Consider the following 16,255-nt stretch of genomic DNA (forward strand, 5'->3'; position numbering starts at 1 on the left):
ATATTGAGTGGCAGATAGCATCCAAAGCAACATTGATCAAGGAATTCAACCTGAGAGAATTTTTGTTTGAAATCAACAGTGTGTCCTAAATGTTATGGAGTGTCAGAGGTGCAGGTTGGGTGGAGAGATTAAAGTGGTAGATGTAATGGGGAATACGTGTGCAAATGTTTGCAATGGTATAGCAGAAGATAGGATTGAGAGAGAGAGAGAGAGAGAGAGCAAAAACAATGATCAAAAGAATATTAGTATGAACGATTTGAAGAAGAAGAGTTGGCCATAATGAACAAGATAATATTCTTATTTGGAGAGCTATCCAGCATAAAGCGTTAGCTAGAGCAAATGCAATAATGTCTACATTTGCTCTAGCTAACACATATGAGAAAAAAAAAAGGAATATGAGAAAGGAAAGGAATGAGAAAGGAAAAGTAAGGAGAGAGTCTTGTCTTGTATACAGTGATTCATTTATAAAAGATATGCTCGATGAGAGCATGACTAAATTGTGCTTCCTGAGTGCATTGATTAATGATGTTACCGAGGTATTAGAATACAGAAGAGGAAAGTGAAAGAGTTGATTGTTTTGGCTGGAATGAGTGATGTGAAAGAAGACAAGTATAGTATGTCGGAGGAAACAACAGAGTTACTGAAAAGTAGCAAAAGAAGAGTTAGATTGTTAAGGCAGTGAATCTGTTGACACGGTACAACAGAGGTGATTTGAGAAGGAGGGCCATGATGGTGAAGGAGTTGATCTGTTGGTTATGCAAGAGGAACGATTGGAGTTGTGGGTGTGTCAAGTGAGGTTTTATGATTCATGATTTATGATTCAACAAAAGGACTTATATTAAAAAAGGGTAAGTTTGTAGTTCAGTGGATGTGGCGTTTGCATACCACCGCGCTAGGCCGCACGAAGGAAGTCTTGGTTTCGAGTCTAGTCGGCGACTAGAGGAAATTTTTCTAAGCCTTTTTTCGACCGGTTCCCGAGTTAGTCGATCTCTGGCACGGGCAAGCAGGTTTTTCCTCCCGGAAACTCGGGTTTTTCGTCCTGTAAACTCAAGAAAATCGACCGTAGAACTCACATTATTTCAGACATTAAATATATTGTGTTAGGGTTAGAGACCACGAGATGGCGGCACATTTGAGCCGCCTCTCTTCACTGCGTACCGCTTAATTAGTGATAGCCTTGGGCCATCTGTCTCTGATTGGGTACCAGTGGAGATTGAATTGCCCACTCAGTCTCCAAAAGTTAGATAGGGCTAAATGGCCTCGCCTACTCCCGTATATACGGGAATAAAAAGGCGTTAGCTGATTTTTTTTTTTATAAGTTTGTTGTTTTCGTCAGTGTGTTGGGACCTCAGATTGTATTCATTAGTGAGACCCGGCTATTAGAAGCACACATACTAACTGGTATCAAGTGTAAAGGGTATAATACATTTTAGAAAGGATAGACAGGAGATGGGGGGGGTATTACAGATGATATTGGATGACTTGAATTCAGTTAGTGTTGAGACCTATGATTGCAATACTAGTAACAGCTTTTCATCTGGTAGTGAGTTTAAAGCGATCTGGTGTGAGGTATAGGTTAACAAGATCAAATACATAGTGGGGTGTTGTTACAGATCTAGTGGACTGGTTGCAGCAGATCAAAAATGCACTCGCATGAAAATCTTGAACAGTGCTTGGAGCGATTTAGAATAAAACTGATTTTGTGCATCAGTTTATTACTATAAATCAGACTTGAATTCATCATTACACACTAAAATCCAAATAGCAGTCAAAACATGGACAGAAGCCAGTTGTTCGGCGCCAAAGAAGACAAAGTCAGTTCAATCAGCAGGAAAAGGCATGGCATCAGTGTTTGAGGGATGCTAAAGGCATTGTGTTTATTAATTATCTTGAAAAGGGTAAAACAATAACCAGGGAATATTATTCTGATCTTTTAACCAGACTAGATGAAAAAATTTGTGAGAAAAGACCCAGTTTGCAGAAGAAAAAAATCATCTGTCATCAGGACAATGCACCTGCCCACAAAAGTGTTTTGGCAATGGAAAAATTAAGGGATCTGCATTATGAATTGTTGGAACATCCACTCTATTCCCCAGATTTGGCTCCCTCTGACTTCTGTCTCTTCCCAAAACTAAAACTCTTTCTCACTGGTCAGCGTTTTTCTTCGAATCAAGAGGTAATTGCAGCTGTAGAGGGGTATTTTGCAGATCTTACTGATAACCACTACAGGGACAAGATAATGGCACTGGAGCATCACCGGAATAAATATATTAGTCTTAAGGGAGATTATGTTGAAAAATAAAAATAATTTTGAAATTGTTGTCATTTTGTAATTCCAAAGAGTTCTTTTGGTATTTGGAAAGTAAAAGGAAGAATGATTGTAGAAGAATAATTTTGATGAATGCTAATGGAAGGCAAGTAAACAGACAAAATAGCTGAATTACTTGGTGAATGCTTTGCAAGGGTATGCCATCCAGGTGGAGATGGTGCAGTGACAAGAGAGGCATGGGCTAATAGGGAAAGAGAGATAAATGAACTGAAGGTCCATAGGATATCACAGACCCTTGATGTGAATACAACTATTGGATTAGATAGTATACTAGCTTGAGTGTTATGAGAAAGTGCTAGAGAATTGACAGTGCATTTGACTACATTGTACAATTTTAGTCTCAGCTCTCAGTTGCTTCCAAAGAAGTGGAAAGAGGGGAAAACAATTCCAATGCAAAAAGGTGGCTCCAAGACTGATAGCAAATTACTGACCAATCAGCATCTCAGGAATTGTGGCTAAGGTATTGGAGAAATTGGTTAAGGGAAGAAATCCAGGAATGGGATACTATAAGGGGAGGGCATGGTTTTGTGAAGGTAGATTATACCTCAATAATGTGCTGACATTTTATAATATATTATTAGCTAAGTTTGATAAAGGTAATGGGTATATGGGAATACTTCTGGACTTCACAAAGGCAGGATACTGCAATGAAATTCTTATAAATAAATTACGGCACATGGGGGGGGGTGCAGATATGATGTTGAAGTGGATAAGAGGGTAGTTGATGGGGAGACACCAAACAATAGTTTATTCAAAAGTAGAGTCAAGTAGAAAGCCTGTAACTAGTATTGTGCCACAAGTCTCTGTTATATATCGAGGAAATTTTCTGAGAGGAAATATTCAGTTGTTTCCCAATGATATAAAATAGGGTAGAGCAATAGTCAATAAAAATTATGTTACATTTTTACAGGATGATTCAAATAGACTGACAGTGTGAGTAAAGGAGAACGGATGTCAGTTTACTGTGTCAAAGCGTAATGTTATACATTTTAGGATGAAAAAATTACCAGATGCGTAACATATTGATGCACTGAACTCGAGGGATTTGGGGAGTTGAAGTTAAGAGGACATATTGTAAAGGTTCTATAACAGCTCAACAGAATATTTGGTTACTAAAAGAACACCCTGAGGAGCAGATATTAGGTTTTATTATACTTCCTTATAGGACCTTGATAAGATTCCCACTTGACTACTGTGCACAGATCTCTCATCAGGATTTCTTGGGGATGTGGAGGAGGCGTTAAGAATCCAGAGGCTAGCAACCAAGATGGTGGTGGGTCTATTGAATGGGCATTATGAGACTGGTAGAAGTTTTATGCTTTACAGAAATTGGTCGATACATGGAAAAGGAGTGATATGATTGAGACATACAAATTACTGAAAAGTTTTTATAAAAATGCAGAGGAAATTTTTCAGAACTGGTATGGCAGTGGGAGAACTAGGGGCTATCTATGGGAATTGAGCAGGGGGTGTGAGGATTAGATATTTTGCTCGTAGATTTGTGAATTTGTGGAAAAGGTTGCCAGAGTCTGTTGTGGGTGCCATGAGTGTGAATAAGTTCAAAGCAAAATATGACTGCTATTGAGTGGATAGGGATGCGGTACTCTATAGTGGGCAGCATAGCTTTGTAAAGGGTAGTAACTGGCTTAGTAACTTATACACATTTTATAATAAAATGACAGCAAAATTGTATAAAGGTAATGGCTACACCATGATACTGCTCAAGTTTGCCAAGGCAGGGCACTAGTGAGCCAAGCGCTGTGTACGTATCTAAGAAGAGCTCCTGATTGAGATAATTTATTCTAGGAATAAATAAATATATATGCGTAATTGTTTGAGTAAGAGCGGCTGTAAACATTGTGCGCTACCGATATTATTAGTGTGGGGGATTTTTCTTGCCTAAACTTAATTACCAAATCATTATTATTAGACCTAGTAACCTGCAGGGGGAAAAAAAATGGCGGCGCAATTGTCATTCCATGACTTTAATTTAGATTTCAGTCGTTTCGTTAAGTGTGAGGTCTGTTATATATATTTTTTCGATTACATAAATGATTTGTGGATGTTTAGAGCGGATGGAAGAAGGGTGTGTGCGAAGTGTGACCTGAACGAGGAACTGATGAATGCAGATATGAAATCGATGACAGAAAATGTTAGTAGTGAGAATGTCGTGAGGAAAATGAGTGCACGTTTGAAAGAGAAGGTTGAAAGAGAAGGATCGTGAGAAAGAGAGGTGAAAAAATTAAAAAATGAGTAAAAAAGAAAAAGAGCGATTTGGAAACCGTAACAGATGTTAAAAGGGACGAAAGTGAGGTGAGATTGGCAGAAGGAAACGTAATTGAGAGAACGAATGAAACTAGAAATGGCGTGATGCAGAAATTGAAAGAATGAATGATAGCGAAAGTTGGACATATGTTGGACCGAAAGTATGGAAACAAAGAAAGTTGAATGAGAGTGAAAGTGAGAAGAATGATAGTGAAAGTTGGACGTATGTTGGACCGAAAGTACAGAAACAAAGAAGGATGAATGAGAGTGAAAGTGAGAAGAGAGGGTCGAGAGTTAGAAAGATTTAATGATAGAGAGAATGTGTCGCGAGATTCGGAAGTTGAATTGGATTGGATGCGGAATGAAATTGAGAGAATTCAGGTCAAAACTATTAAAATAAATCATGATGGCATGAAAGAGTTAACGAAAGATGAGCGAGTGGCATTGTATGGTGACTCCATTATTAAAGGTGTGCTAGAGGATAGAATGCAGAAGGTATGTTTTCCAGGTAAAATGAGTAGAGTGATTCAGACATTGGATATTAGGCAGGAGTGAGCAAAAGAGTTAATAGTATTAATTGGTACAATTGATTTGAGAGAGGACAAAGAGCGTGTCAGAATGGCTATCAGGAGACTGCTTGGAAGGATAAAAGAGAATTGTATTACAGGAAGGGTAGTCAGTGTGTTGCCTAGGTATGACTGTGGTGAAATAAGGCAGAGAGCAAGGATTATGAATAATATGCTGGCTGAAATGTGTGAGGAGATGAGAGTACAGTTTGTTAATGTGTGAAATGAGTTTGAGGAATGAAGTGAGCTGTATGGGAGCAATAGACTGCATTTGAGTGATTATGGTGTGAGTTGCTTGGAGAGAGACTGCTGCTGGAAGGTAGAGAAGTGAATAGAGAGAATGAATCAGATCTTGAGGGGAGTGATGTTGAAGAGCAGGAGAGTAAGACAGGAGAGATTGAAGAGGTGGATATGAATTGGGAAGTGAATGGTATGAGTATAGAAAATGAGAGAATGGGTGTGCAAGAGGAGCAGGGAAATGCAGAAGCTCAGGGTGGACAGGGGTACACAGCGTGAGACAGGTGGATGCTCCAAGAGGAGGTGAGAGCATGTGTAGGCAGGGAAAGAAATGGGATGACCAGGGATCAAGAGGAAACAGTTGGAATTGAAAAGGGTTCTAAAATGAAGAAGCAGAAAGGGAAATGGCCCCAGTCGAGCATGGAGAGATCACACTGAGTGAGTGGTATCAGTGGAACTAGCTGTATATCCAGAAATGAGTTGTTGTGTTTGTATACAAATGCTAGAAGTATAAGAAACAAGGCAGATGAAATGGTTGCACTAATTGCATCTGTTCACCCAAAGATTGTCGGAATAAGTGAGTCATGGTTGGAAGAGGATGACATCCTGACAGGAATAGAGATGGAAGGATATGATGTGTTTCGTGAGGATAGAAGGGGTAAAAAGGGAGGGGGAGTGCTATTGATGATAGAGAAGGAGTTATGTCCATAACAAAGATGGAAATGCAGAATTTATGCTTGGTGAGAATATATTGTTGGAGGTAGAGGAAATAAGGGATCTGGGGTGATAGTGGATAAGGATCTAAAATTTAGGGGACACATCGCCAAAATTGTGAAGACAACACAAAGGCTTCTGGGAATGATGCAGAGGACACTGACGTGTAGTAGGGAGATTCTTGTTCCTTTGTATAAGGCTTTGATTAGGCCACACATGGACTATTGTCCCCAGATTTGGTCACCAGGTTTTCAGAAGGATGAAGAGATGTTGGAAAGGGTCCAAAGGTGACTGACTAAGGTAGTTTCTGACCTCTGGAATGTCGAGTATGAGGAAAGATTGAGAAGATGTTATTTGCAGAGTCTGGTGGACAGGAGGAAGAGGTGAGATATGATGGAGACCTAATGGTGGAGAAGTTCTACAGAGAATATTATGGGAGATCAGAGGAGAACCAGAGATCATCCCTGGAAACTTTATAAAGAGGATGTGAGTAGGGGAGTGAGAGGCAGGTTTTTTTTGTGCAGAGTTGTGAATGATTGGAATGCCTCACCTGAGACTGTGGTGTCTGCAAGGAGTTTGAGTGTGTTTAAGACACAGTATGATGAGGTGTGTGTGATAAAAGGACCACCCAGATGAGTCTTTGACTCCATGAGGTCTTGGGGTAATAATAATAATAATAATTTGACAGAATACCACATTGAAAACTATTACAAAAACTGAAGGTGATGGAATGGATATGAGGCTAGTAGGATAGGTGGGATGGCTGACAACACACATCAGAGAGTAGTATATGGTGGAGTGGAATCTATGAGAATGATGGTGACTACCTCAGGGTTCAGTATTAGGGCAACTGCTCTTTAATTTGTATATTAATGACATAGGGAACGATTAAAGAGGAAATATTCAGTTGTTTGCTGATAATGCAAAACTGGGGAGAGCAGTAGCTAATGAAGGTGATGGAGATATCCTGCAGGAGGATTTAAATAAATTGGCATTGTGGGCAAGGGATAATGATTGTCAATTTATTGTTGCAAAATGTAAGATTATTCTATTCATTAGGCTATTCTGTTTCTATTTTCTGAAAATAGAATGATAGAAAAAGCTGAAAATAATAGTCATGCCATGACAAGAAAATAAAAAGACTATGAATTTAAAAAAGGCTAAAAACTAAAAACACCTGCAGTATATATATATGACTAGCCAACAGTAGGAATGACTGTGTGCTGGCTATTTATAAATATAATATATATTGAGAAGGTCTTGCCTATAGCTTTACTGTTATGAACTATATTACTGAAAAATAAACATAAACTCCTAACATGGTATGTTTTAGTTACTAAGTAAATGCCTACTCAGAGTATTGCTCTTAACATGAAAGCTGCATTATGATCTTCTGCTTTTATCTTTTATTACATGCAAAACTGCTTAAGGTTGAATTAGTAATTATGTTTTTTTCAGCCAACCAGCCATAAACAAATTTTAGTTCAAGGTTATTGTCCTGTGTATTTGTTTATTAAGGACTAAACTCTTTCGTTTAAATTCCTCTCGAGTGTAATATATTTATTACAAATTCTTAAAAAAAAACCCGATGTATTTTGTATTTTTTTTTTCAATCATTAATACCTTGGAACACTGAAAGTTAAGGAAATGCAAAAAAAGAATAACAATGCTTACAATATTTGCATATTACAGTGCATATAGCTTTTGAGTATTTCATGAGAAATATGAGAAATTGTTAACTTCATATGATATTGGATAGTCATTTGGCAGCTTGGTTACAGGAATGATTGACTGATAGGTGCCAGCAAGTTGTGTATAGAGGTGCAGTGTTCTCAAAAAGGAAAGTGATACCATAAGATTCTCTTTTGGGATCACTGTTGTTTAACTTATATATCAATGATATAGCTCATGTGAAAGGAGTTATTCATTTGTTAACTGATGATGTTTAATTAGGAAGAGCAATGTTAGAAAGTTCTGTTATGTTGTTCTTACAAGGGGATTTTAATAGGTTGGTGCTTTGTCAAGAAGAATGAGGATGTTATTTCACTACTGCTAAGTCTAAAGTTATGCAGTTTGACAGAGAAGATGTAATGATGTTCACCATATTAGAGAAATAACTTTGCTTCAAGAGGCGGAGGAGGCAGGGAATCTGGGATTCTCTGTGGATAAGGAACTAAGTTCAGCAGACATATTACAAAAGTTGTAAGGATTACCCAGAAAATTGCTGTCATAATACAAAGAATGCTGATCTGTATGGGTAAGGTGGTAATAGTTACGGCATATAAGGCACTAATTAGGCCTATTTGGATTTCTCTCACAGATTTCGTCACCTGGCTTTATTTGCAAGAAAGAAACATTGGAGAGAATGAACAGGTGAATAAGTAAGACTATCTCAGGACTCTGGAATATCAAGTATGGGGAAGATAGGAGGAGGAGGGGTGATATGATCAATATAAGTTGATTAGAGGAGCCTGTCAAACAGATACAGGAGAATTATTGCATAGGATGATGGGTCATGCGAGAACGATAAGTCATACCTGGAAACTGTAAAAAGGTCATGTAAGTAGGGAAGTGAAAAGATTTTTTGCTTGGCAGGTGGTGGTTCATGATTGGAATGCATTGTTTTGATTTTCATGTTTGTTTTGATGAAATTCTCTTGCTCTGAATTATGCTATAATATATATATATATATATATATATAAAAGATATCATACCTGCCTCAGTAATAGGATAGAACTGAGAAGAAGGACCACGAGTCAATGAGAAGATTATGCAAGAGGAATGGCATGCAATTTATTGATGTATGGAGTGAATTTGATGGATGAACGGACTTATATTATGTTGGATGAACTGCATTTGAATGGTTTTGGAGTTAGATGTTTGGAGAAAGTGTTGTTTAGTGAGAGTATGGTAGTGCAAAACCAGGGAAACTAGAGATGTTAGGAAAGATGAAATCTAGCATGTGTCTGGCCATCCCTGTGATAAATGAGCATGGGTACAGTAATGATTATGCAGTGTCAAATGGGATTTCATAGGTCTCCAGTTTAAATGGGTTGGTAATGACATTACTCAAGGATACAAAGGGATGTTGGAATACATGCATGCAAATGCAAGCAGTATCAGGAACAAGGGTGAGGAGTTTTTGGCATTGGTAAGCTCAGCTTGGCCAAAAATTATATGCATCACTGAGATCCAGTTGATTGGAAATGATGCTCTGCTAATAATTTTCAGCAGGAAGGAGTGATGACAAGGGGCCATCCCTGGAAGTTACGAAAGGAAATTGTGAGCAAGAGGGTGAGGAGTGGTTTCTTTGCATGGAAGGTGGTTGAACCATGGAATGCATTGCCTGATAGAGTGGTGAGAGTGAGAACGGTCAATGAGTTTAAGGAGTGGTATGATAGACTTTGTGTTTCCTAGGAGGGGAACCCCCACGATGAGTCTTGATAGATTGGTGTTTCCTAGGAAGGACCTCCCGCAATGAGTCTTTTGACTCCTTGGAGGCCTAAATAAATCCAGAGAGTTCATCGAAAAGGCAATTCATCGAATGATAATTCATTCGAAAATGCAATTCATCAAAAAAACAGTTCACCGAAAATTTAAAATTTTCGAAAATATTATGAAAAAATTGATCCATTTAGAACAAAAACCGAACCGTGCATAGGGAGATAGCAATGCTACTTTAATAGGGAATAATTGTAGAACAATATGGTTTCTTATAGTCTTTCTTGTCCGATAACTGTTTCATGTCTGTTCATGGACTGATTTGCCTGTTTCTGGAAGAAAAGCCAAGCCGTATCTATATTATGCCTGCTAACTTACCTTTAGCAGAACAGGACTGATAAAAATTATGCGTAAATGGGACCAACTACCCAGGTCTTTCTAACTAAACGGCTTCGTTTTTACCGACTGAACTATAATGGCTTCATTATTATTATTGTTGCTAGTAGTAATATGCGACTTCAATACAGCAATTATTATGGGATGAATTTTACTCAGATTTGCTATTTGAAACTTTTACAAGAAAATGTCGAACCGTTCCAGTTTTCAATTCAGCTATATTCGGGGAGACAATGAAATAATGTGCCCAAATTATGTACTGTATTACAAAGACTCTCTGACTTAAATGACTTAGTAGAAGTTGTTGGTACAAGAAGTTGTCTGCATGGTTCAGTTTTTGTTCTAAATGGATCACTTTTACCATAACGTTATCAAAAATTTGAAATTTTCAGTGAATTGTTTTTCGATGAATTGTCTTTCGATGAATTTGCTTTTAGATGAATTTTCCTGTAACCAAATAATAATAATAATAATAATAATAATAATATAGTTACAGGGATAGAATGTAATGTATTTTCAGGGGGGGGGGTAGAAGGAAAACAGGACAGGAGTGGTATTGCTGATAATAGCTACAGAATTACTACCAATAAAATTAATAGTAACTGTGTGGTGTGAGATAGAGGCAAATAAGACAAAATACGTTGTCCATGTATCAGCACAATGAGTGAGGCCAAGCAATTATTATGGGAAATTTAACTATCGGTACATCGATTGAATGGAGGAAAGGAGGTATAGCAAGATTGAAGTGAGATTTATACGGTTGCTAAGGGATAATTACATGAAACAACATGTTATAGAGGGACAATGGGTTTGAGGGTGTTGAATCTGATAATAGCATCAGAAGATGTATCCATAATCAAGGTTGAAGCATACTCATGAGCAGCACAAAGTGTAAGCAAGAAGGGTGACTAGTATGGTATGGAAGGCCAAATCAGACTATGAGAGAGAATTAACCAAACAGGTCAAAGAAAACCCAAAAGAGTTTTTTCATTATATTGCAAATAAAAGGAAAAATGACTATGGTAGAATAACTTGAAACAGCACTTATCATAGGAAGGTGACTGAACCAAAAGAAAGAAATAGTTCAGTTGCTTAGTGATGATTTTGCAAAGATGTCATCCAGGTGGTGATTTTACAGTTGCTGTTGTTACAGATGTTACAGAGATGCATATCAGCATTGAGGTGGATGAACAGAAGGTGTTCAGCATATTAAAAAATATAAATGTGAACACACCAGTGAGACTGGATGGCATATCATCCCGTGTATTATGTGAACATGCAAGAGAATTGGCATTGCCTCTCATAAAGTTGTTCATTCTAAGTCTTAGCTCTGGCAGGGTTCCAAGGGAATGGAAATATGCTAAAATAGTACCATTGCATGAAAGTGGCTCCAAGACGGAGGTAGCTAACTACAGACCAATTAATATATTGGGAGTGGTTGGAAAATATTGGAAAAGTTGGTGAAAGGTAAATTGAAACAGTGGGTGGATATGGATGCAATACTCTATAGTGGGAAGCATGGCTTTGTAAAGGTAGGTCATGTCTTAGTAACTTATTCACATTTTATAATAAAGTGACAGCAGAATTGGATAAAGATAATGGCTACACCATGATACTGCTCAACTTTGCCATGGCATTTAACAGAGTACCACATGCAAAACTATCACAAAAAATGGAGAGGATGGGAATGGATATTAGGCTAGTAGCATCGATAGGGGGATGGCTGACAGACAAACACTAGAAAGTAGTATATGGTGGAGTGGAATGTACGATAATGATGGTGACTGACTAGTGGAGTACCTGAGGGTTCGGTCCTAGCACCACTACTTTGTATATCAATTACATAGGGAAAGATTTAAGAGGGGATATTCAGTTGTTGCTGATAATGCAAAACTGGGGAGAGCAGTAGTTGATAAAGGTGATGTAGATATCCTGCAGGATGATTTAAATAAATTGGCCTTGTTGGCAAGAGATAATGATTGTCAATTTAATTTCTTCAAAATGTGAGGTTATGCACTTTGGGTTGAAAATGTTGCGTATAGTGTATCATATTGATGGTATTGGTTTGCAGGAAATTGATGAGACTGAGGACTTGGGGATAATGGTGGACCAAGAATTAAAGTTCAGAAGGCATATTGCAAAAGTTGGTAAAATGGCTGAACAAATTACTTGGATGATGAAAAACACACTAACAAGTAAATATAAGGAAGTTATTCCACTTTATAAGCTATGATTTTACCATATCTTGACTACTGCTCACAGATTTGGTCACTTGGGCTTCTTGGGAACCAGGAGGTGGATGAAAAGATTTAGAGATTCTTAGTATCAAGTCGGTTCCGTAACACACTAGTCATCCTTCTTGCTTGCAATTTGTGCTGCTCATGAGGTCTGTGGAATATACCCTATGAGGATAGGTTGAAGATTTGTGGGTTACAAAGTTTAATTGGTAGGTACAAAAAAAGAGGAGCTCATGATAGAAACTTTTAAGATATTACAGGGTTTTATAAAATTAATGCAAGTGACATTTTTCAATATATGACAAATACTCAGAAAACTAGGGACCATCTGTGGAAGTTGTGTAAGATTGTGATTAGTAGGGATGTGCGAACCAGATTTTTTGAGTGGTGAGTGAGTGGAATGGATTGCCAGAATTGGTTGTGAGTTCCTGATGTTGAATGGATTCAAGAAGAGAGTTATGGTAGGATTTGTGCGTATGATGGTTGATTTGGGTCTCCCACGATGAGTATCTGGACTCTGTGTTGATGCCATAAGTAATAATGATAATAATAATAATATGTTAAAATTACACATACATCCATATATTTATATTTTGCAGTGCCCTGGAAAACCAAGAAGTAATAAATGAAGTGAAACGAGTGCATGAAAGAGAAAAGGAAATGCTACAAGAAGAAAATAGGAAAATAAGTCAGGAATTGGAAAGAGTAAGTATATGCTTGAATTTACATATCGTAAAATACGTTACAATGCTAAAATGATTTTAAAAGTATCTCATTTATAGCCTTCCTTTCATAAAACGAAGAAAAAAATAAATAAATTATAAATAAATAAACCAGATAAGAAATTATATTCTGGTTTTAATCCTATACCCTACTGTAATCAAACAAAGTTTATGCATGAAGTATTTTTACCACTAGCCTTCTTTTATATTTAGGCTGTTAACTTCACATCAGTTGCCTTAGTATCAATTAATGCAAAACAGATACGTGTACTGTTATGCATTTTAGAAGTAATATATTATATATATTATATATATATATATATATATATATATATATATATATATATATATATTTGTTAAAGATACCAAGCTGGTAATTAGTTTACGGAATTAACAACGCATACAAAGTATATTAATTAAAGGCAACTTTAATGAATAACTTCTATATTTCCGCAACGTCACGTTGCCATCTTCAGGAATATAGAGATATGGTATGTGGAGCAGGCACTAACAAAAGCAAATGAGGAAGAAAGCAAGAAACTAATATTGTTCCTAAAGTCCTAATGGTGCCCTCTGGCATGCTAATTTAGTTGTCTTGGCATTTGGGCTGAAGTTCTCATAATGTAAGTCTCCCAAATTTGGGGTAGTTTCATGCACCCAAATTTGTTTAAGTTAGGAACGTTTTTTAGAGCTGCTGATGATTCCTTGAATAATATTTCGTATTTAAACTTGCTGCGGTGTATTATTTTTGTTTTATTCCAACGAATTCTATGATGGGTATCTAAGGCATGGTCTGCCATCCCAGAGCAGCTGGGATGGCAGCTGTCCTGCCTGTTTGGCCAAAGTAGGACAATTTGCAGCTGCAAGGGACCTAGTATACACCAGGTAGGTCTAGGGGAAGTGGTTGGTCTTTGGTAGAGCGGATAAGGGATGCCAACTTTTTATATGATCTGTAACAAGAAGTAAGGTCATATTTTTTGAGAATATTAGTTATTTTCTCAGAGGTGCCCTGGATGTAGGGGATGGTGATAGATTTGGTGTAATCTTTATTGTGGAGGGGGAGAAGGGGGGTTGTGGTTTACTGATTTTAGTATTTTTGGGGGGTTATAGCCATTGGCCAAGAAAGTGTTGAGGATGTGGTTTAGTTCAGTAGTTAGGGCCTTGTCATCTAAACAGATTAATTTTGCCCTGTTATATAGTGTTTTTATAACCCCATATTGTTGTGAGGGGGAGGGGGATTGCTGGTGAATGTATCTGCCAGTATGGGTGGGTTTTCTGTAAACAGAGAAAACCAAAGATCCATCAAGCTGGCGAGTGATTAAAGTGTCTAGGAAGGGGAGGGTGTTGTTTTCCTCTTTTTCTAAGGTGAACTGGACTCTGGGGTGTTGGTTGTTTAAGTGTGTTAGTACAGAGTGGAGTGTGTCTGAGCCATCTGGTCAAATAGTGAACACATCATCCACATAACGAAGCCAAATAGTGGGTTTTTGTGGAGTGGAGTTTAAGGCTTTCTCTTCAAAGGTCTCCATAAAGAAATTGGCCAAGGGTGGGGAAAGTGGTGAACCCATGGCTGTCCCCTCTATCTGTTTGTAGAACTTTCCTTGCCAAATGAAATAGCCGGAGTTCCTTGTGAACTGAAATAGGGCAGGCTGAGATATCGGGAGGAAACTTGGCTTGGATGAGCTGTAGGGTTTCTTTGAGTGGGACATTAGTGAATAGGGTGGAGACATCAAAACTTACCATTATGTCAGTGTGTTGGAGTGAGAGGTTTTCTATACTGGCTTTAAAGTGGGCTGAGTTTTTTATGTGTGTTGGTGTGTTGCCGCCAGTATAGTGTGTGAGCGTTTTGGCTAAATGTTTGGCTAATTTATATGTGGGGGAATCAATGCCATCCACTATGGGACGTAATGGCACATTTTGTTTATGTATTTTTGGGAGTGCATATAATCGGGGGGGTCTAGAGTTATAAGGTTTTATTTTGTTAGTGACCTCCACAGGCCAAGAAGTGACTTTCTTAAGGAGTCTGTGGAGAGTTCTAATCTGAGAGCTGGTAGGATTATATTCAATAAGGAGGTAAGTAGTACGGTCTAGTATTAAAGCATTAAGCTTACCTTTGTAGTCCTTTTGATTGAGAACCACAGTGGCGTTTTCCTTGTCCGCTTTGGTGATTACTATTTTTTTTGTTATTCTTCATTTCTAGTAGGGCTGCATGTTCGTCTTTGGATAAGTTGGTTTTTGGAGGTTTGGCTTTAGTGAGAACACCGGCTACATCCAGTCTGACGTTGGCAATATGGTTAGGAAGGTTGTGAATCCCATGTTCTATTTGGATCATGATTTCCTTGGCAGGTATTCTTTTAGGAGCTAGGGCGAAATTGTGACCACGTGCAAGTGCGGTGAGTGCTTCAGGTTTTTAACTACCGACGAGAGGTTGACTACAGTGTTGAGCGGTGGCTGTGGTGAGGAAGTAGAATTCTTTATCAGGTTTTTGTATTTTTTCGAATTCTTTTCTTGCCAATGCACATGAGACATCATAAAGTATCGTCCAAAGATCATGGCCGATTGTATTCGAAAACTCTTCCTCTAGCGCCAGTAAGGTTTTGTTTTTGTCGGCAAGGAGAACACGCGTCGCGGTAATTTGTTCTCTTAATAGGGCGAAGCTAGTGCGATTATAAATACACAGAGCTTTCTGTGAAGTAAAACACTGCTTCAGTTTAACATAATTAGAGATTACCTTGTTATCCCGGCAGCGTTTTAGGAACGTCAGACAATTTAGTTATCTCGATATCTTCAACCACATTTTGCCATATTGACGGGCCTTTCATGCAATGGAATCTCTATGGATGATCATAATTCTAGTAGCAAGGCTTATACGTTGTGTCATACATAACTGGTAATGAGGTTGCGGAATTAACAACACATATAAAGTATATTAATTAAAGGCAACTTTAATGAATAACTTCTATATTTCGGCAATGTCACATTGCCATCTTCAGGAACATAAAGATACGGTATGTGCACGCAGGCACTAACAAAAGCAAATGAGAAAGAAAGCAAGAAACTAATATTGTTCCTAAAGTCCTAATGGTGCCCTCTGGTGGGCTAATTTGCTTTTCTTGGCATTTGGTCTGAAGTTCTCATAATGCAAGTCTCCCAAATTTGGGGTAGTTTCATGCACCCAAATTTGTTGAGGATAGGAACATTTTTTAGAGCTGCTGATGATTCCTTGAATAATCTTTCGTATTTAAATTTGATGCGATGTATTATGTTTGTTTTCTTCTAACGAATTCTATGGTCAGTATCTAAGGCATGGTCTGCCAGCTCAGAGCGGCTGTACTGGTGAAACCAGATGTA

The 16,255-nt window shown here is 37.9% G+C and overlaps 1 protein-coding gene across 1 annotated transcript in view; it reads left to right on the top strand.

Annotated features, from left to right (window-relative positions):
* LOC150101467 (serine/threonine-protein kinase Genghis Khan-like) overlaps nt 1-16,255 on the top strand; it is an 896,778-nt gene that overhangs the window by 433,366 nt on the left and 447,157 nt on the right. Inside the window, 1 exon segment of the mRNA XM_090400803.1 lies at nt 12,785-12,890. Coding sequence (XP_090256929.1) covers nt 12,785-12,890 — 106 coding nt within the window.

This window comes from Typopeltis vanoorti, chromosome 11 (genome assembly GCF_054136105.1).
Source record: "Typopeltis vanoorti isolate ZY-2024b chromosome 11, IOZ_Tvanoo_1.0, whole genome shotgun sequence".
In the NCBI taxonomy this organism is placed as follows: domain Eukaryota; kingdom Metazoa; phylum Arthropoda; class Arachnida; order Uropygi; family Thelyphonidae; genus Typopeltis; species Typopeltis vanoorti.